Source organism: Pseudoliparis swirei, chromosome 12, assembly GCF_029220125.1.
Source record: "Pseudoliparis swirei isolate HS2019 ecotype Mariana Trench chromosome 12, NWPU_hadal_v1, whole genome shotgun sequence".
In the NCBI taxonomy this organism is placed as follows: Eukaryota; Metazoa; Chordata; class Actinopteri; order Perciformes; family Liparidae; genus Pseudoliparis; species Pseudoliparis swirei.
Genome location: NC_079399.1, coordinates 9,530,558 through 9,551,565, shown reverse-complemented (window position 1 = coordinate 9,551,565; position 21,008 = coordinate 9,530,558). Strand labels below are relative to the sequence as shown.

At 42.8% G+C, this 21,008-nt stretch overlaps 1 protein-coding gene across 1 annotated transcript in view; it reads left to right on the top strand.

Moving 5' to 3' along the window:
• The first annotated feature begins 5,428 nt into the window (after nucleotides 1-5,428).
• Nucleotides 5,429-21,008, top strand: part of mettl24 (methyltransferase like 24) — a 33,761-nt gene continuing 18,181 nt past the window's right edge. Inside the window, exons 1-2 of the mRNA XM_056428098.1 lie at nucleotides 5,429-6,134; nucleotides 17,466-17,564. Of these exons, the coding sequence (XP_056284073.1) occupies nucleotides 5,832-6,134; nucleotides 17,466-17,564 (402 nt within the window). The 5' untranslated portion in view covers nucleotides 5,429-5,831. The remainder of the gene's footprint in view (nucleotides 6,135-17,465; nucleotides 17,565-21,008) is intronic.

Below are 21,008 nucleotides of genomic sequence, written 5' to 3'. Positions count from 1 at the left end.
GAATTTTTCCTCAGTCTCAAAGATTGGTTGAGAGAGCCAATCAAACTATTAAGAGGATAATGTGCGAAGGAGCTTCCACTGGTACTGATGACCATGAGATCAATACCAGGCGGGAAGACACATTTGTCACCACGTGAGTTGTTAACAGGAAGAAGTATGCCAGAGCCACCCAGAGATGGAGGTCATATGCCACCTCTGGATGTTTGCAAAATTGAAATGTCAGAATACATAAAAGCTCTAATCTCTCCCACCAAAGCTCTCTCAAACCAGGTTGTTCGAGCCCAGACGATCGATCCGGAGGCAGCAGAGCCAACCAAAGTAAACGTAGGTCACTGGGTCAGGGTCAGGGTTCACAAGAGAAAGTGGACTGAACCTAGGTGGACTGGTCTGTACGAAGTGAAGGAGGTTACTTCACACTCGGTCCAGGTCAAGGGTAAGGCAGAGGCACCTTGACACCACCTGACACATTGTGGCCCAGCTACCTGTCCAACAAGGACATTGACAGAAACACGTTCAGTTACAGCAGGGAAGAACCCGTCTCTCACTCCCCCTTTATACCCCGACTTAGAACAACTGAAAGATGACATGCATGCACAGGCCTCTGCGTTTCCCTTGGTCGCCGTAGCAAATCCTCACTACGGTTTACAAATGCCAGGGCAAGCAGACGGCATCCTAGATCGGGAAGTAACGGTAAATGTTTTTCGTCCATGGACAGAAGAACAATGTAGAAAAGCACGTGAAGGACTGACTCCGTACAAACGAGATGCAGAAACATTCTGCAGGGAGCATCGCGCATTGGTGGATGCATTCCAATTGAACGGAGGTGAAGTCCTTAGGACGTTTTTGGGAATATTTGGGCACGAGTGGGGAAGAGTAAAGGGAGTGTTTACAGGAGCAGGACCAGGCGTCAATGCAAATTTCCTAGTTGTAGGACATGCAGAACTGCGCGCTCAGACCGACGCAGTGTATGGACATGTACGAAGGGTGTTCACTGTAGCACCAGATTACACTAAAATAGCGACATGTAGACAGGACGAGAAGGAGACTCTACAAAATTACAGGATGAGATTAGAGGAGTGCTTTAGAGCAGACAGCGGCATCCCATATGATGTTGGAGACGCCACCCCCTACCAACAACAGTTAAAACAGGCCTTAATGAATGGTTTCGGCCCAGGAATAGCTGAATATATCTGCAAATTCAACGTCAACCACAGAACAGGTTCAGTGCAAGAGTGCTTAAACTATGCGGAAAATGCAGCCAGCGTGATCAGAGAGAGGAAAAAGAAGAAGTTGACAGCAGCATTTGTAGTATCAGCAGAGGGGGATGAGCAGGAAGTGTTTTTTGTAGCAAGAGGACGAGGAGGTCATAAAGGAGGCCGAGATAAAGGCGGCAACAGAGGACGCAAGGGAGGAAGAAATGAGCATGGTAAATTCCTGTGTTACAGATGCGGACAAGAAGGGCATATGGCCAGGGACTGTAAAGAAAACAGACCCGAGGGAGGTGACGGTCAGTATAGGAAAAAACAATATTCAGATGAGAAAGATCACAGAAACCCGTGACAAAGAGACAGATGATGCAGTTCTTAGGTTTGACTAATTACTGCAGATCATGGGTCCCAGATTATGCCGCCTTAACACAACCATTGTTGGACACAATCTACACTGACGACATGACCATGACAAGAAAGATACAATGGACACCAGCGGCAGATAACGCTTTCGAGGCTACTAAACGTTGCCTCATGGGCTCATCTGTCCTGGCATTACCCGATTATGACAAACCATTAGAACAGTATCCTGTGATGACCTATGAGAAGACTGTCGTGGGTGAGAAAGGGTCCCCAGAAGAGGGGGGCTACACCGCTTATTTGAACATTGGGAAAACCTATTAGACCCAACCCCGTTTAAAATTGATCAAAGTAGTTCACACCTATCAGGTGTGAAAAGGGGGATTTGTAGAAATGGATTAATAGAAAATAGGTCATATATAGATACTTTAGAATTATAGTGCAACACTGAGCACATTGGCCCTGTGTTGACCCCCCTCACACACACACACACACCTACACTGGCCCTTTGCAAATATCCTGGGAACGACTTTCTAGCCATAGCTCGTCCCATCCCGAAAGAGATAAGACTTCTTAAGACTCCCCAGCCCGGTAGAGAATTTTCAAAAAGCAACAAATGAATCATGTCTTTTTCCCGCACAGGAACTCTTGAAGCAGAATTAATTAACCCCATATACACTGAAATGAGAAGCCTGTCATCCACGCACACCTACTGACTAACCTTTTAAAAGTAAACTTGTGCTCCCAGCAAGCTTGTACAACACACTTGCCATCTGCTCCACGTCGTCCGACGGGACAAAGTCAAACAGTAGAGGTGTAATTGAAATAGGTAATTGATGCGGACTGGCAAAAGGGCCTCCTTTTAAATATTCAACCAATCCTTCTCTGGTTTGATGAGCAGCCTTTTCTGGCCTCAAAAATTGCATTTTATTTCGTATGGCAGAATGTTGGATGTCACAGGAAATGTATTGGGTGAGAAGGAGGTACAAATAGATTATTTTACGGCAGAAACAGATGTGGCCATACATTAGACCAGAGCTATTGTTTCCCACATGTAGAGAATACAAACTATATAGCTTACAATACAAGTTCTACAGCTTATGTAGCTATATGGTCGCTGCCAATCGGAGGCGGAGTAGATAAATATGACGGCTGCAGAGTCATTTGTCCTGTGAAAGAGTGATGAATTTCCTTCAGAAATGATTTTTCCTTCACATCCAGTTCTGATGTGCGAATAACATTTCGCACATCAGAAACAAAGTCAGACATTCGTAGGTGTAAGTGGGTTTTGTCCCTTAGGCATAAGAACATCTACAACTTCATTCTCTATCTGCAGCATTTTAAAATCATTTCCTCCTGACATCGTCTGTTTCTCAGTGTGTTCTCCACTCAGAAGAAAATGTATATGTTATCAAGCAGATGTCAGTCCTGTTGAATCTAGTTTGACTGGTTGTGATGCATACGCCACTGTACATATCAGAAGCCCTGCTGTTTGTTTTCAAGATTGTGTCAGGTAAATCCCACCTGCAAGTAGCCTGCACTCTTTATCTGGAATGTCTAAACCTAACAAGGTATTTTCTAATCTGTAAAACTCACCTTGCATCTTTATGTCGCCTTTAATCACATATTCATACACATTCCGTATGGGCCTGACCTCTGTTTGACCTTTGCACTTGACCTCTGTGAACAAAGAGGAGGCTGCGGATCAATTTAACATGAACTGTGCTGTCTGAACCTTATTTTAGTAGAGGAGAAGAGAGGAGAGGAAAAGTGTGTCGCATTCCATGTTCTATGGCAGGGAGGAAACAAACTACAACATGTACATTTTCTATGTCTGACATGTCTTTTTTGAACTACTTTTTTGAAATTATTTTCAGGATTATAAATCGATTTTCTTTGTGTGCAGGAACCCAACAGAAAAAGGTCATGCATGCTAACCTGCCAGCATACACTGTGCTGCACATGGACACATGTGTGAAAACACAGAACATGGCCGTATCATGGCTCTTCTTAAGGAAAACATGTCTGCGTGAATATTGAGTCAGATTTATCATGCTGCATTCTTTCTCAAACCTGTCACAGCTTTCAGTACCAGGCAGCTCAATTACCATTTGACCTACATCACTTCAGCCATTCACAGGCGTGCATTGTGTTGTAATTCATCCCATATGAAGGTGAGGAGTGAACATGACTGACCACTGGGGGGCAGTAGAGTCCTGCTATGCTCCTACTTTCAGTTTCCAGGACTGAGAGTTTTAAAAAGACTTGATTGATTCCTTGTAATCGTCCAGAATTGATACACTAGCTGTCATTGTTGTTAACTTATACCCCCAGGAAACATATAGAGTATGTTTAAATTATTTAAAATACATTACTTACCAGTGAATGGTAATGCATAAACTAATAAACTAACTTTGTGTACAAACTGTGATTGTTTGACTAATAAACTGATTGATTGAGCAATTAACTTCTGAGCATGTTTCCACAGTTTATCCATTGAGACCAACAGAACCAGTTTTATCACAATGTGTTGCCCTTATTGAAACCTTGGACATGTTACTTTTACGCATATGAAGCAAAGCCAATATCTGAAAGCATGCTGAGTATCTTTAACCCTTGTGTTGCCTTCGGGTCATTTTGACCCGATTCAATATTTAACCCTCCTGTCGCCTTCGGGTCAATTTGACCCGATTCAATGTTTAATGTCGGTGTTCTTTCGGGAGTCAACAAACAAACATAAAGTACCTCACACTTAAACTTGGAAAACAATATTAATTCTAATAATTTTCTGGAGATTTTAATAGCTGGGGTCATATTGACCTCCAGGGTAAAATATGTTAGTAAATATAAAGGTAACAGGAGGGTTAAACATTGAATCGGGTCATATTGACCCGAAGGCGACAGGAGGGTGAAACATTGAATCGGGTCAAATTGACCCGAAGGCAACACAAGGGTTAAAATGTGTTTTACCGTGTCACTACGTCTCTCTCACTATGTATGTTTTGAGACATTTCACCAAAACAAATTGATTGTGAAGCTGATCAGAAAATAGTCCAATGCATACTCCCATGCTTGCATTATTAAAGAAGCAGGGGGTGTTTATGTGTACTCCAAAGAGGGAGGAGCGAGCTAATTAAAAGTCAATATCCAATCGCAATAGTTTGTCATTGATTCTAAACAACAGAAAGAAGGCAGACATAATATTATCCTGCATTTATTTTTCTTGGATTCCATGCAAATCCCCTCAAAAAGTATAAATAATGTCAGTTAGGGATCTTGACAAGTTGAAGCAACTTGAGAAGATGATGAGGCCAGTGTTGGCTGATTACTTTTTGGAAAATTATTGCCATGGAAAATAAAACACAACCATTAGTTCAAATAAGAATCGCTACCATCAAAAAATGAAACATTGGTCAGAAGCTGATCTTTAAAATAAAAATGTTTTTGGGGAGAAAAATTTCAAATCAATGAGCAGAGTGGCACATCAAATATTATGTTTCATATCCGATGTATATGCATTTTGCAGCGAAAAAAGGAAAGTATGCGCATGCTGGCTGCGCTGTCCTAATTTGGTTAAGGCGCCAACTGGTTTGCAGATGCAGAGCGGTGTTGGCCCCGCCCATATCTAGAGTCACACAGTAACCTGAGTGTCTGATGGGCGGGAGAGGCAACCCGAGGGAGGGAGCAGAGGAAGTGTGTGATATGAGCCTGACAGAAAGAAAAAGAAAGCAATTAAAGGTGTGTGTGTGTTTGTGCACGCGTGTGTGTGTGTGCATATGTATGTTTGTGTGTGTGTGTGTGTGTGTGTGTGTGTGTGTGTGTGTGTGTGTGTGTGTGTGTGTGTGTGTGTGTGAAAAGGGGGACTTGAGAGCGTGAGGAGGGAGTTGCCAAAGTTCTCAAGAGGGCGGCACACACACATTGTACTTTTGAATCCCTCTCGCCGAGCCTCTTGACACACACACTGGCATGCACAAAATCACATTCAGGTTCACTCACGTCGGCTCACACATGTGCAGCGGTCCATGAGCAGAGAGAAGTCCTGGACATGTGTGCTTCATTAACTCACTCCTCTGGGTCTTATGGTGCACTTTGGACCTGAAGGGAAGGAGGAGGCTGGATGAGAAGAGAAGAAAATGAAAGGAAACAACTCCTCTTTGACAAGAGGGAGAGGAAGAATGGGAGAGCAACAAAGGGGAAAAGGGAACTTCTAGCTGAGGAGATGGACTGAGGCGAGCCAGAGAGACAGAAAGGACCGACCAGTGGATGGATATGGGCAGAGAGTGGCTCACCCGGGGACTGCTGCTGCGTTTGGGTGTTCTGCTCACTGCCGTGTGTGTTTGTGTTCATGTTTTCCTGGAGACAAGTTGGCGGGGAGCACCTGCTCCCTTGGGCCGTCCCACCCAGTCTATTGGGAACCGCGGCCAACAAAGCAGAACCCAGCCAGAAGCAGAGGAGCAGGACACGAACTCTAAAAAGAGAATCTCTTCTGATCGAACACGAAAGAAGGACTTCCGAGCTCGGAAGAGGTACGAGGACCGAGAGGAGCCTCTCCGCCCACACAGGAAGGTATGCTCCATAACCATAATCAACTTTTGAGTTCTTAATTGCTGCCATTAAGATTCTTGTAAGGTTATCTGATCGTAAATCAGTGTCGTAGAAGACAGAGAGGCTCAGTGAGGAGCTTTCACTCCGTCTCTGAGTCACAGGCTTAAAGCTCAGTGATCCCAAGAGGGGGATGAAGAAGGAACAGGAGGCTCAATCACTGATGTTTAATGAGAACTTCTGACATGCGACTCGACTGCTGAAGTTGTCACAGAGTTTGTCCCTGTCACTTGTTTATTTTTTTAATAGATACAATTTCCACGAGCGTAAGTTCAACCTGAAGTACAAATCAAACCGAGGAACCAAGGAGCGCTGGCGGCGTTGTATCGGTGTAAAATCTGTACAGAGTCAAGTCCAACAAAGAGCAAACACAGCTATCCACACACACACACACACACACACTCTCTGAAGGGGCTTGACCCTGAACCTGTGGAGGGTGTGTTAAAGCACTGGCTTCACAAAACACCCACTTTATGTGTCTTTTCATGCCTTTTATTTTTTCCCTTTGATTTTTCTCAGCTATGTGCTCCAACCTCTCTTTTGTCATTTGATCTCTCCATCCATTGTCGCTCAACCCCCCCCCCCCCCCCCCCCACACACACACACATCTGTTTTTCCTTGACATTCTCTCTTTCAATCCCTTATTTTCTCTGCTCCACTGATTCTTCGTTCTGTTGCTTTGCGGCAAGAAATGCTGGCCTTTAAATCTTTCATGGCGAGACTGAGGAGCAACAGCTCTGCGTTTTAAATGTTGTTTGAAAATCACTGCAAGGCTATTATGCCACATCGAGGGATGGACACTTGTGTGCCATCAATATTACATCCCACCATATGCTCTGAACTAAATGTGTCACATGAGTTGCCCTGAAGGGGCCCTGAAGAAGATGCTGTGTCATATGCTACAGCTGGTTAACTCACTCTTTTTCTACCAACACACATTCTCACTATTTCTTGCTCTTGGCTTTCATCTCGAAGATCGTTGTTGCTTTCACTCTGTCATGTGACCTTGTCCCCGATCTGTGTGCTCTCACCTTCTCTCTTGCTTTTTTTTAACCTTTCCTGCCTGTCTCATTTTCAGCCTCGCTTCACACTTCTAGGCCATATTTATCTAAGATTGTCTCTCTTCCTTTAACTTCTCTCTCTTTCTCTCTTTTCCCGGGTGCTGACTCGCTCACAGCCTGCTCTCCCTTCTCGGAAACATAATAATGCATCGCAGATGAAAAAGGACAGTTGATCTGCAAGGAAGATGACGAGGACGCCTGCAGCGACCTTGATGAGTAGCAACGGAGAGATTCAAGAGAACAATCCTAGAGAAGCTCAGTTATCACTGGGCGAGGTTATAAAAGTACCTTTATACCCTTAAAAGGCTGCGTTTGTGATGTCGTTCTGTGCATTCTTGGGTTATATCAGTGGGTTTGTTTATAATACTGTGTACTACTGTAAACATGAGAGGCTCTGCAGTCCTTCTCCCAGACAAGATGCGAGGCATTGAGAAGGTGTTTCATCAGTTTAGGCTAATCGTAGGCCTGCCCTGATGTTTGGCACGTTAACCACAGTGTTCCTGTTTCTGCCGTCAACACGTTGTGGACGGATCTAAGTGTTTTGTTGCAGCAGAGCATGAACAGAAACTGGTTGCTGCGTCTCACCATTATCTATTCATGAGCGCCTGTAAAACTGAATCAAACCATCGGAACAGGCGCGACCACATCTACCGTGGCGTTCTCAGGAGTGAAATCTTCTTCCATGCGTCTCATATTGTGCTTTACGTTTGTTTTCCCATGACCGCTGAGGTAATGATATGAATATTGAGTGACACGTGGTGATGAAATGGAACAACGTATCTTTGATTAGATAATTAGTTAAAGGAACAAGTAGGATTGCCTTGCAAATATCACATTTCTTTTTTCTAAATTACAACTCCAATTTTATCATAAAAGAATATTTGGTAAAAGTTGAACTTCAGCGAGAGCCCCGACTAAAAAGCACCGGTTAGAAATAAAACCCAATAATAAATAAACCACCTGCAAATAAATGAAAGTTTATTAATATGCTTACAGTTAACACATAAACAGAAAATATATAAGGACAAGTTCTATGCTATAGTAGTTCTAAGTACTATTAAGTTAAAAGATTGACCTTGGAAACAGCAGACAAAAAAAACTTCAAGGCCCATTAATTGTTATTATTATTATTCATGGTGTTTGAAGACACTACATTCTTCTTCTAAAGAAATGCTGAGGTTGTTTCACCCGTTCATGGCTACACATTATTTATTTCTTAATAGAAAGAGAGAGAGAGAGAGAGAGAGAGACTGTTTTAGTACTACCAATAAAGGAAATATAATCTGTTAGCTGCAGGTATCCACACTCACATACTCACACACATCCTCTTTAATCATTTACCTCTTGCAGCTGTTCTCCCCCACTGGGGAAACAAGGACAGGGATGACTTGTTAAATTTTACACAGTCATGAAATGTGTTGTGCCAAACAACAGCAGCAAAGATGAAGGGAGAGAAGATAGAGGAGAGCAGAAACAGCACCGATGACTCAGCCTCCTGACTTCGTCACCATCATAAACAGACTACGGCCTCGAAGTCACAGTGACGCACTCCCACGCATTTATATCTCTCCTGCTGGAAACTACTAAAAGTGGCAGCCGGCAGCTTAAAACGTGGCCAGAAGTTACCAGATGACGCCATATGCCACTTTGCGTGACTCTGCCTCCAACACCAACCTGCTGCCATTGGTGGGAGCGGAAGTGCTGCTGGTTGGATAAGAGCAACAAGTACCAAATATGTATTTTCTGAATCATTCTACAATTCAGTGTCTAGAATGAATACATTAGGTTGGCGGAGTTGACCTCTATTGACCTTCTGAGATGAGGCTGGGTCATCTTTCTCAAAGAACTCTCCAGTGACCTGGGCCAGAATGAACTCTCCCTGATGGTCTCAAAAGAAGCTCTGACCCTAGTTACACTTCTCACTGAGTTTATTCTGTACATACAGAGACTAATTAATATTCAATTAATGCTTAACTCTATTCGTTTTACACCTTGTGATGTTCATATTGATATTGTAAAAGACTTTGGCTCAACTGAGGACAAGAGAAAGAGAGAGAGAGAGAAAGGCCGTTCGAGAAGAATTTGAAGGTTGCCTTCTATAATCCCAAAGGTGTGACTGGAGTCAGTTGTCAGGCATCTTTGACCTCTGGCTGGGTGATCAGAGGAGCCAGTGAGTCACAAGAAAGCAGAGGCTTGGAAGCTGACATGTCACCTGGGTCACACTCAACTTTCTGTCCTCTTCAAGCTGATCAGCCATTGGTCCTTTTCCGGTTTTAAAGTCTTTATTCAACAGGCCCCTTGAAAGCAGCTTACATGTACACGGTGTTATAACTCCATGCAGAGGAAATGCAGATGAAACATCCAACATTTTTAGATCATATAACCGCAATAGCATTGCATCACCCCTGATGCACACACCAGCCCCCCCCCCCCGACCCCACAGGCACACAGCTTTACTTGCTCAATGCTAGATTAGTAGCCAAGTCCAATAAACAAGCCGGCCGGGAATCCTTGCCAAGTTATGGGGGGGAAGAAGCACAAAGAGACCTTTCAGATAATCAATCACTCCTTCTCTGCAAATTACATTAATATGACTTATTCACTTTTTAAACAAGAGAAACCACTGAGAGTGTATCTGGAGCTGAGAAGATATGACTACCTGTATTCTATAAGTAGGAACATTATGGATATGAAATCAATTCCTGTTTTTTTAATTTATTTTTTATGTAAGACTATAGGCTCAAAGAAAAAGTTTGAGGCCAAAGTTGAGAACTAAAAGCCTTCGATACCTACTTTTAAATGTTGATCCCTTCCTCGAACAAGAAGATCAAGACCATATGTTGCAGATGGAGAAACAGAGGCCACTTAATGCTCTAAATGTTATTGACTGGCCAAACAATGGGTCCGTTGTGTGCGCCATCTTACATCGGACAAAGACTCCCACTGAAGGGGGGAAAAGAAAGTGTCAAGTCCAGAGTCTCGATCTCACAATACTCCCCTCAGACATGGACGCCTTGTCTGGAACATTCCAGAACGTTCTCAGCCCGGCTGATGTGAATGAGTGCATTGACTTCTGAAAGAGCTCGCTCCCATCTTTACCACTCAATTTCCCCTCCACATCCATGTACACACACATGCACCCACTCGTACCCTGAATACCTCAGAGCAAATGTCACTTTGTGTGCCACCAACAAGCCTGTGGTTTGTTTGTGTCGCATTTCAGAGGCAATCGACATGCACCATAGCATCTGGTAAACCTGTGTCCAGTTACAAAGACAACAGAGAGCACGCAGCAACAGAGAGGGCCAGCGAACATCACGGACAACTGTTTGAAGAGCTTGTTGTTGAAAATAATGTGTCTTTCCTTTCCGTCTCTCACTCAGTGAATCTTATGATAGCTGAGTGTTTATGAGAATGGAAAACATATGGCGAGGACGGGAGATTAAATTAGAAACACAAACACAAAGTGGGCTGCTTGTGGAGACACAACTGCTCAGTAATAATGTTCGCAGCACTCTAATCTCACAAAACAAACAGGAAAATTGACAAGTATGCTTGAATATACAACCCCTCTTTCCATAATAATGCATTGCCATTGTCATATATGTTAATTTATGTGTAAGAAACAAACTGACAAATTGGCAAGGCAAGTAAAATGATGCAGATGTTCCTGCTCCGTCATCTGGTGCTCAGCAAGCACTTTCTGCTCTTTCCAAACTCGACATCAAACACAGATCTCAGATCTGGGATACTGTCCAGGAGGACAGGCACAAACTTGCATCCATTGACTCATACACCCAGGCTCACACATGCAGGTTTGAACTACAAGCCTGCTGACAATAGGAGCCCACCTGTCCGTGACGAGGGCCACGATTCAATCACGATATGAGCAGACAGCCTCGCGTCAGCAACCGTGTCAATCACCTTTTGTCCGAGGTGCATCTCCTAACCATCAATCTGTATTGCGATGAATAGGAGCATCTTTATGTGCGAGTATGCATTTATGAATGTGTTACTTGAGTGGGTCTTAGCAGTCACGACGTGTCCTTCCCTTAGTTCGTCTTCAGCCTTGATGACTGATCGACTATCAACATGGAGAATGAATTACAGGCGTTGTTTACCTTTCTGTCTATACTAGCAGCCGCTGTGCAGTTACATTCTGCATGTTATAAATACTACTAGTGTCCAGCCGAGTGAGAGACGAGTGCAGTCAACTTTGATTTGGAAGAGTATTTTAAAGTCAATTTGATCTGCAACCTTGTAACTTTGTGTCTGTTTGATAGGTGTGGAGGCACGGGGCTTAAAAGGTTAAGGATACAGCGAAACCTTTTATTATTACAACAGTACAATAATACACTGCTGTATTTACTGTAACCAAGCAACCAATCTTCTTCCTTTTCACACCCACCTCCCCCGTGATAGGAATAGTCATGTAATAACCCTTTTCAGGCGTGTTAGTACAAAAATCTATACTTAAATGGCGTGGACAACTTGTTGATGGAGATTGTTATCGTTTTAAAAACTACCTTTTTTTTGTGTGCAACCGTTATCTGATGTATTTATGTTTCATTTAACTCATAAAGTGTCCTCTTATCTGACATTGAGTTGTCTGTCACGGCACTTCTGTCATACTGATATGGTTCCCATGGTTCAGCACAATATATTGAGCTTGTTTGTGAAGAGGCACCTGGAACAAAAAAATAAAAAATGCTCTGCATCGGCAAGACGGAGCCAGGGCAGACAGCGCTACTGACAAGTTGTGTCCAGAATGAGGAATGAGAGAGTGTGTGTGTGTGTTGTAATGTAACACAGAGTTGGGAACATTAATGCAAAGCCTCAAAGTCAATTATTATTTCGAGGTTAATTCAACTCCACCACTACAAAAAACTATCTCTCTCTCTCTCTCACCAGATGTGGGTTTATCAGATGCCTTTGATACTGAGGCTAAACTCTTCTGAGATTACTGCCTTTATTAAAATAGATCAGCGTAATCCCCCGCTTTAATTCTGTTATACCCTCACTGTACTCTGGTGAGCTGGGATCGGCCAGCGGGCCAGGCCCGCCAGAAGAATGGAGATGACACTGCAGGAAACCGAGGCATATGGGTCGGATCCAACTGCCAGTCTCCCCAATCTACCAGATTAGTCAGAACGACAGAGCTCAGTATGGCGGATCCTTTGTGATGATCCTGTTCATACAGTCGTGTTGTCAGTATCAATCCATTCAATATACATTTTGTATTATGCTCATGATATCATATGATATGATATCATAATTCTCGATGTTTGATCTGTCACCAACTGATATAACATGCATTCACTGAGACCGATGCTCTAAATACCCAGAATACAGCAGGTGTATGATATGGATTAACAGGTCTGTTCTGACCACTAGATCAAACCGGATACTCCTTTGCTGTGCAAACTTTGTATATGTTGATAACAACGACAATCAAAAGATTGTCATATGTCAAACCTAATAATTGTTTCCGATGACACATGAAAGCAGGTATACTGATTTCTGGCTGATGCAATGTGTGTGATCCCATCTCCATGTCCGGTCATACTATTTACCATTCATTATCATTTTAATATAACTGTACACACAGTCCAAAATAATAACATTATGATGCACTTTTCTAATAATGTCTTAGTATGATATAGTATATTGAACAGCAAAGTAGTAGATCCTCATTTGCCTATTTTAGCCAATTGGTATGGCCAGTATTGTCATGTAAATTTTTATCATTTATGAGGTTGAATATCCAATAAATAAATACTGGGAAAACTGCTTTTGCCTTTAATGTGATAGTGTTTTGTTATAAAAGCTGTAAAGCTCTTCACCTTGTGATTAATATTACTTTAAACCAAAAAAGACACAACATAGAATCTTTCAAAATGTTTCCCTAAAAACACATTAGCACAGCTCCCATGGAGCACACATCTCTAAATAAAGTCCCTCAACTGGGTTCACAAACTCTTATAAATCAGAGCGAGGCTAATGTGAATCAGCCACCTGCTGTTTCATTAAACCTCAACTCTGTCTGCCCACTTGGCCATTGCATAACTTGACCTTCATTTAGTACAGATTATTCAGTTTTTGTCCAAACTGTCAGGAAAATAGAGCCTGCCAAGGAGCATTTGAAACTTCGAGACACTCCATAGTGTTAAAATAACGTTGCACACGTGGTTGAACTGAAAGCTTTGACCTCTTGACTGCACAACACAATGGCATATCTTGGAAGGGTTTGCAGTAATTGCAAAAAAAACACAAATAATTTGATTCATCCAAAGCACTGTGTGTGTCCTCTGAGAGGCTCTGACCACTCAGTCATCGATCGTTATGTACTGACTTTTTTAATTATTAGTGTAAATCCATATTCATGTGTTGAATGCTCTTCTTCCTTCACAATGAGGTACATTTCCTCTTCCGTTTACAAGTCCATCTCCCCCTCGACCTACCTTCTTCTCACCCATTATTCTGGCAGACCGTCCACTCTTGTTTTATACAGTCATCTATTGTCTACCCAGCCATCCTCTTCTCCCCAGGGGGGATTATTCATGCTTGGCCTGGCTGCTCACACTCCTTTCACAGCAGACTGAGAGGCACTCACACATCCAGCTCCATCAAGACATGCAGGCCATGCAGAAAGGCCCCATCACAGAGCGAGCAGTCGACAGAGGTCAAGGAAGATATGTATTTTAAAAAACAGAATCATGCTTTATAAATCCCTAAGAAATCAAATGAAAATGAAAGTGCATCACAATGAAAGACTAATAGAAGACAATTCAGTTACATTTTTACCCCTGATGTTGTTCTCATAACTTTGTCTGCAGTACAAAGCAAATTCAATGAATCATCTCCTTATTCAGAGTTCATCTGCTATCACTGATCAAACTTCAAGTGGCACTTCAACTCATGTCGATGCCTACAGTTCAAATGATATGTCACACCCGTTCAGGTCTCAGATTGTTACCTTTGAACAGGAATAAATAAATAAACTTCCACAACTTCTAAAGCTCATACATATTTTTCTCCAACAGCTTCCAACACCTCAAATGACAACTGACATTCCCAATGTTATGACACCAACAGATTTCAGTTTGTACACTTGAACTGACACCAATTTCTTTCAGGACCTCGACTTCAACTGATCCTTTAAATCAAATGCATCACTTGCTCTTAAACTGGCATTTCAACTCCTTTCAAGGCTTGAAGGAAACCTGAGCTTTGTAAATTGTCAGTTGTAAGCGCACAAACAATTGTTCTGGCCTCATTGTTTGAAGTTGAACTCAATCTTCAGCACTTCCATTTTGACTGCTATTCCAACCTCTTTTACTCTTCATACTCTTTTAAATGTTTAACTTAAATTTGTTAACTACCTGAACAGCTTCTGCTGAGGCAGTTATTACATCTAATGTGATGGGATTAGGGGCTAAACAGCTGAAGCCTGACGGTTGATGAGTGATGTTCTGTTTGTTATTAACACTTCTTACCTCTGCTGTGCCTGAGGCGCTGATGACATGTTGTTGCTTGACTGAACATGGGGCTTAACACTCATCTCATCACCGCTAAGTGAGGATTCAGCAGTGTGTAGGAGCTCACAGACATTTATAGTTTAATGCAGGCCCAGACTAACTAAATACCTATATTGGATCTCACTTTTAGCATATGCAGCAACATAAATGTGTCGTTCGAAAAAGGTTGGATTAGTTTTTTACCAAATAACCTCAAATAAAGAGAGATATGGATTGAAAAGTTTGAGTTGTACGATCTGACAACTGCTGCTTTCTAGTTAAGTTAAGTCACTAGAAACCTTGGACTCCGTTGTAAACATATGCCAATATGTCCATTCCTTCTTTACCATGAGTTATAGTGAGGGTGTGTGTGCATTTGACCCACACTCTGTGCTTTCCCTCTCCACTTGTTGTCCCTATTAAATCCCACTTTATACACTGCAAACTCCCTGAGAGTCCATTGTTCCAGATATCTGCCCCCTGATCAGCAGTCCTGTCCCAGCCTGTGGCTGTTATGAGTTGTTGCTGCTATGAGATCTGAATCTAAATTGTATGGAGGAAGTGTGGAGCAGTAATGTAGACTTGTTGTGTGTGTATGTGTGTGTATTCCTGTTGCAGAACAATTAAATATCTATACAATATATATATATATATTGTATAGATATCCATCACCATATTTTTCAGGGTGATTATGTTGATCGTCAATGCAATTATTTTAGAGAGAGAGAGGGAGAGAGTGATAGGAAAGGAAGGAGACGCAGAGTGTCGGAGCCAGAGGAGGAAAGACAGAAAAGAAAATAGAGGGATGACATGATGGAGAGAGGAGGGGTAGAATTAACGCCCGGCGAGCATTCAGATGTTTTGTCACGCCACAAATCGATTGAAGGCCGAATGCCAAACAGTGAATCGTGTTGCAAGGATCCAACCCAGCAGCCGTTGAAGGGACAGCTGATTCTCTCTCGGCAGATCCAGGATCAACAACACTGAAAGAGAAAATGATCCACATGGTGCTGCCATAGATAATGCATCAGCGGATTGCTGTGAGTGTATCTATATGTCCATATTCAGTAAGTGGATATGCATTAGTTTTTAGGAGTGCACAAGTGTGGTTGTACATGTTCTTCATTGAGGAGGAAAAGACAGCCCTCTTGTAGAAAATGGATTTGTAAATACTCATTGCATGGAGGGAGAGAGAGAGAGAGAGAGAGAGAGAGAGAGACATGGAAACATGGGTGTGAATTCCAACACAAGATTATTTTCCAAAACAGACCTGTTGTCCCATAGATACAGATTGCTCACCAGATGTGCCCACAGCATCCAACGAACCCAAACACGATCTGTTTACCTTGAAACCTTGGAAAGTCTGAAACTGCAGTGCCCATGAAATACTGATGAAGGCAGGAGCGTCCCAGGAAGGGCCGCACTCTATCGTGAAATCACTCTGGATCATTTCTGTGTCACCCCCGTAAAGGGAGATGCAAAGGGGAGATGCAAAGACATAAAGTAGGCAAGCTGTTTCTCGGATCCTCTTGTTCTTCTCTCTCTCCATCTCTAATCATAAGCAGACACATTCCTGTAGAAATGAAGCAGGCTGTAAGGCAGAGAGCTCTGCCAGGTTTCAGGAATGTGATCACGCATCAGCTCTGAGCTGCTGTAGCCTGCTGATGGTGAAGTTTGTCTTATTTTTCCACTGTGAAACACAGGACTTTTTACATTATAGATTTATTTTCACCTGTACCTTGCACTGCCAAATGCGTGAGAATAATTAGCAGCTGAATTGTTACTAAAATAATGATGGAAATGAACTAAAGCAGCTTATTTGTCCCTAACACAGAGGTGGGGGGAACCAATCCTTCTCTGAGCACATTGTGACCTAGTTCCATCAATACACACAAGTGGGTTATGTAAAGTAGTTCTGAAACTGGGCACTTCGCAGATGATGGAAAACAGGCTTCCGGACGCGCGTGAATTAAGTTATCAACATTTAATGGCAGGAAGTGTAAAACAAACATTCAAGGCGCTCTTCCTCGGCTCCCGGCTCCTCCGCCCCTCAGCCTTGCGGCCTCGGGGATACCTGTAGAAGAGACCCGATTTTTCTAATCCACAGAGTTTTAGACTCCAAATCCCACTGGCCCCGGTCAAAACGTCACTTCCGGTCAAGTCGCTAAACAAGTATTTTCACAATAAGAGTCCTGTCTTGTTATTGTCCGCATTAAAGTCACTTTCACAATAAAAGTCCCTTGTTATTGTAAGTCACTTGACGGAATTCAACCGGCCTCGTCAATCTATAATACTAACATACAGTCACTCTCATGCAACATACATTAATTCTTGCCATTTACATTTGCATAGAGTAAACATTACCCCTATGCTTCATAATACATTAATAACAATATCAATATTCTCCCTAATATTTTCTATTATAATATCTTTCTATATGTATTAATTTAAAACATAAGACCTCTGCAGATGTTATCAAAATAAACTATTACAACCTAACAGTTACAATACCTTGAAGAATAAAGCTCCCTTTGTTGTTGTCCTTGGACTGGATTCCTTTGATTGCAATACTTTGACGTTAATTAATGATCAATTGTCATGCTATTTCCGTTTGATAATAATCACGCATGTGTGTGTGTGTGTGTGTGCGTGTGTGCGTGTGTGTGTGTGTGTGTGTGGGTGTGTGTGTGTTTGTTTCTGTGTGTGCTCCCCTACAGACTTCTCGGTGGCATATAGACTTGAAGCCCTGGGCCAGTGAGAGTCATTCTCTGGAGGAAGAAGCCAAAAGGTTCCTCAACTACATCACAACACCCCAAGTGAGTCATGCTTGTTTGGATTCTTACTATTTAAAGCTCCAGTTGTATGTAATTACTTACATTTCACAATTCATTTCATGTATTAGTCACTTGCAGTGATGGAACATAGCTGCAGTAACTGCATTGCCGACCACAGCTGAGAGCCCAAATAAAGTACAACAAATAGGAACAGTGCAATCTGATATGGAAGATTTGCGGAGCAGATATGAAGATGCAACAGTATTATGAAAGTGTGAAACAGAAAACAGGATTGTGGGTTTCTTGGCACGGTTAACATTGTTGATTTTTTGTAAAGATAATCTGAAAAAGTCTTACCAGGGTAAAAATAAAAGTGTTGCTGCTTTAACTTAAGGTGAACTAAACATTGTAACCAGAGGCATTAATGTAGCATTGAGATTAACATTTGAAGACACATAATCAGAATAGTTGTTGCTATTGAAGGCCATGTATAGTGCATTATTTGGACAGTTCTTTGTTATGTATATCAGAGTGAGCCTGTATCTATTAGCCAATGGCTGAGCTACACTGGCACCTCGTTCACATTCAGCTCAGTCGTCCTGCTCGACAGCACACACATCATTCATAATCATAACTCTATTGATTACCATACAGATGAAACTCAGAGCCCCTCTATTCGTTCTTAATCAATGAGATGTTGTGATTTGTCTGTTGGTTTGTGTCAGAATTAAATGACTACAAATCGATTAGGTAGTATCATAATTTGAGAAATATTGAGGGATTGAGAAAGCCTGTTTTCGGTGTCCTTGTCCCCATTTTGCAGGACACATTACGATGCAAAGGAAACCGTTTAATTATCACCATCCAAAACATAGCAGGACATTTTGAGGATTACATGTGCTATACTGTTTTCATTGTAAATAAATTGGTTTGGTGATGAATCTGCAACTTATCTTTTTCCTCTCAAACAATATAACGAGAACACAGAGAACCACCCTCTAAACGACGAAGCAAGTCTTCTATATCTTTCACAGCAGATATTCAGCTCATAATGAATTAGCCTGTGTGTGTGTGTGTGTGTGTACATATGTGCAGCCATCTGTGTGTATTTGTGTGTTTGAGAGGGAAAGACAAGGACAAGAACAGAGAGGAAGGGACTGTCTGAGTATGTGTGTAAGTGTGTGTTTGTGGTAAGCGGTGGAAGGGAACTGTCCATCAAACACTCCGACAGGAAAGGGTGGAGGGAGTTGGAGGGCGCAGCGCAGCGTCCTGAGCTGTCATGCTGACTGACACAGTGCCTGGTGGAGCTGTTACTCAGACAGATGTCCTCCGACACAACTGCCCAATCAATAGTAGTCTTGCATGCATGAATAAACCAGCACACACACAGTGTTTCTATAAAAGTATTTTTTTTAAACATAAAATAAACTGTGTGATATTATTTTATGATTAGCTTGAGAACAAAAAGTAGTTGCTGTTAATTATGAATTCAGTTCCATGCATAGCCCGCAAATGTGAAGTGGCAACATAATCTCGAGAGATTTTGCATTTCATTGCACACTGGGCATTGTGTGCTGATGAATTCTTTGAGCTGGAAAACATCAACAATGACAACCATAATGAAGCTGTTACTCAGACAGATGTTGGAACTTGATTTAAATACATGACGTTGCCACATGTACAATACAATTCGTGTGGCCTTTGTAACAAATACACATCAGGTAAAACTTAATTCCGCTGGTCCCATTCTGGCCTGTCACTCAACACTGTTGAGAGGGGACCTGGTCCAGAACTGTGAAAGACCTACAAGGAGACAATTCCTGTGGGTCCATTGGGAAAGCATCGGAGTCTCGTGCTCTGGTGGTGAGTTGGGATCAGACAGCGGCCGCTAGACGGAGCTGATAGATCCATATGTGTAGTGAAGAGGAACTGGGAATGTCTCGCATTGACCCCTATCTAAAAGATCTATAACTCCCACCTCAGGGAAAGGTTCTCACGCTGGTCTGAGTTGTGGTCAGAAAGTCATCGATGCCTGGGACCAGCAGAAGAATCAGAAGAAGGAGGCCTTTTGGACTTGGTTGGCCCAAGGATCTCCTGAAGCAGCAGACAAGTACCATGAGGCTAGCGGTGCTATGGCTTTGGTGGTAGCTGAGGCAAAAACCTTGAAAAAGTTCAAGAAGGCGAAGATGGAGAATGAAGAAACACAGAGAACGTCTGGCAAACGGCCAGACGACTCAGGAAAGGGAAAGCAGGGTTCGTCTCAGGAGACCTGCCGACCCTGACCGGGGATGTCGTCGTGCAGCGGAACGAGCAATTTGAGAAACTCCTTTACCAAACCAGCACATTCTGGAGAAGTTGCACACAGTGCTTGCACAATCACACTGCTCAGGCCACCTCGGAGAGCTTATGCCATGGTGGTGGAGAGAAGGCTTGGATCGCCTCAGAATTGCTTTGCTCGTCTTTGCAGATGATGGAATCTGTTGGCTTCATTACACAGTGACAGTAACCCAGACGGATTGCTCCCTCGGGGCTGGGAGTGAGTTGCCGCCCCGAGAAGTTAAAGTATCCTTGAGTCTTGTGCACAAATAAGGGTCAAATAAATGTGAGATTAATAGGCAGTTTGGTAATGCAGGTGTTGCACCAGACTGAGCTGAGCCTGAGGGCAAAGCTTTTGAGTGTGGCGATCTTCAGTCCAACCCTCACCTCTGGCGATGAACTTTGGGTAGTGACCTGTTGTGGCTGGATTTCTTCCTTTTTGGTCTACTCTGACTAATCTCTTGTCCTGACGCTTATAAACGTGTATCTCTCTCCTATCTGACTGCTGGTGAGACGCCACAGAATACTCACCCACTGGACCTCAGTAATCAAACACCCACAGGACACAGAGAGTTTGGATCAGAGTTCAATTCACGTAGATTTATTTGTAACCAACAGTTTCACAAATAAACCTGGTCTGGGTCCGGTATTAAAGACAACGACCTCCTCCACATCTGTCTTTCCCAAGCCCCGAACAAACACATTGACATATTATTTATACATCAGCCTCAATGCAGGTGCCGCCTCCGTCCACTCCCTCATTACATATTAGTTCTCGTCACTCAGTGTGACCCCTGTCCCAGTCCAAGCCGGTTACTTTAAGGAATGTGAGGTTCTTGCTGACGTCTCCCCCCTCGTTACTTCTCTTATCGTTATTGTGTCTGAGCCTCCTGGTCCTCGCTCTGCAGCCTCCTCTCTACCGGTTAAGACTGGAGCAGCACAAGGCCGCTGGGTCTATCTCTGTCTGGCGTTGTTGACCCTTGTCTGAGGGAGAGAGTTGTGTGTGCCCTCTCAATCATCTTTGTAGATGTAATTTAAGCCTAATATAACACAATGTAAAAGTTTAATACACTCTATGTATATATGTTGTGGAAGCACATCATTTGAAACATTTTTCCCACCACAGACCCAAGAATGAGATTGCGGATACAACTAACAACAATTAGTTTG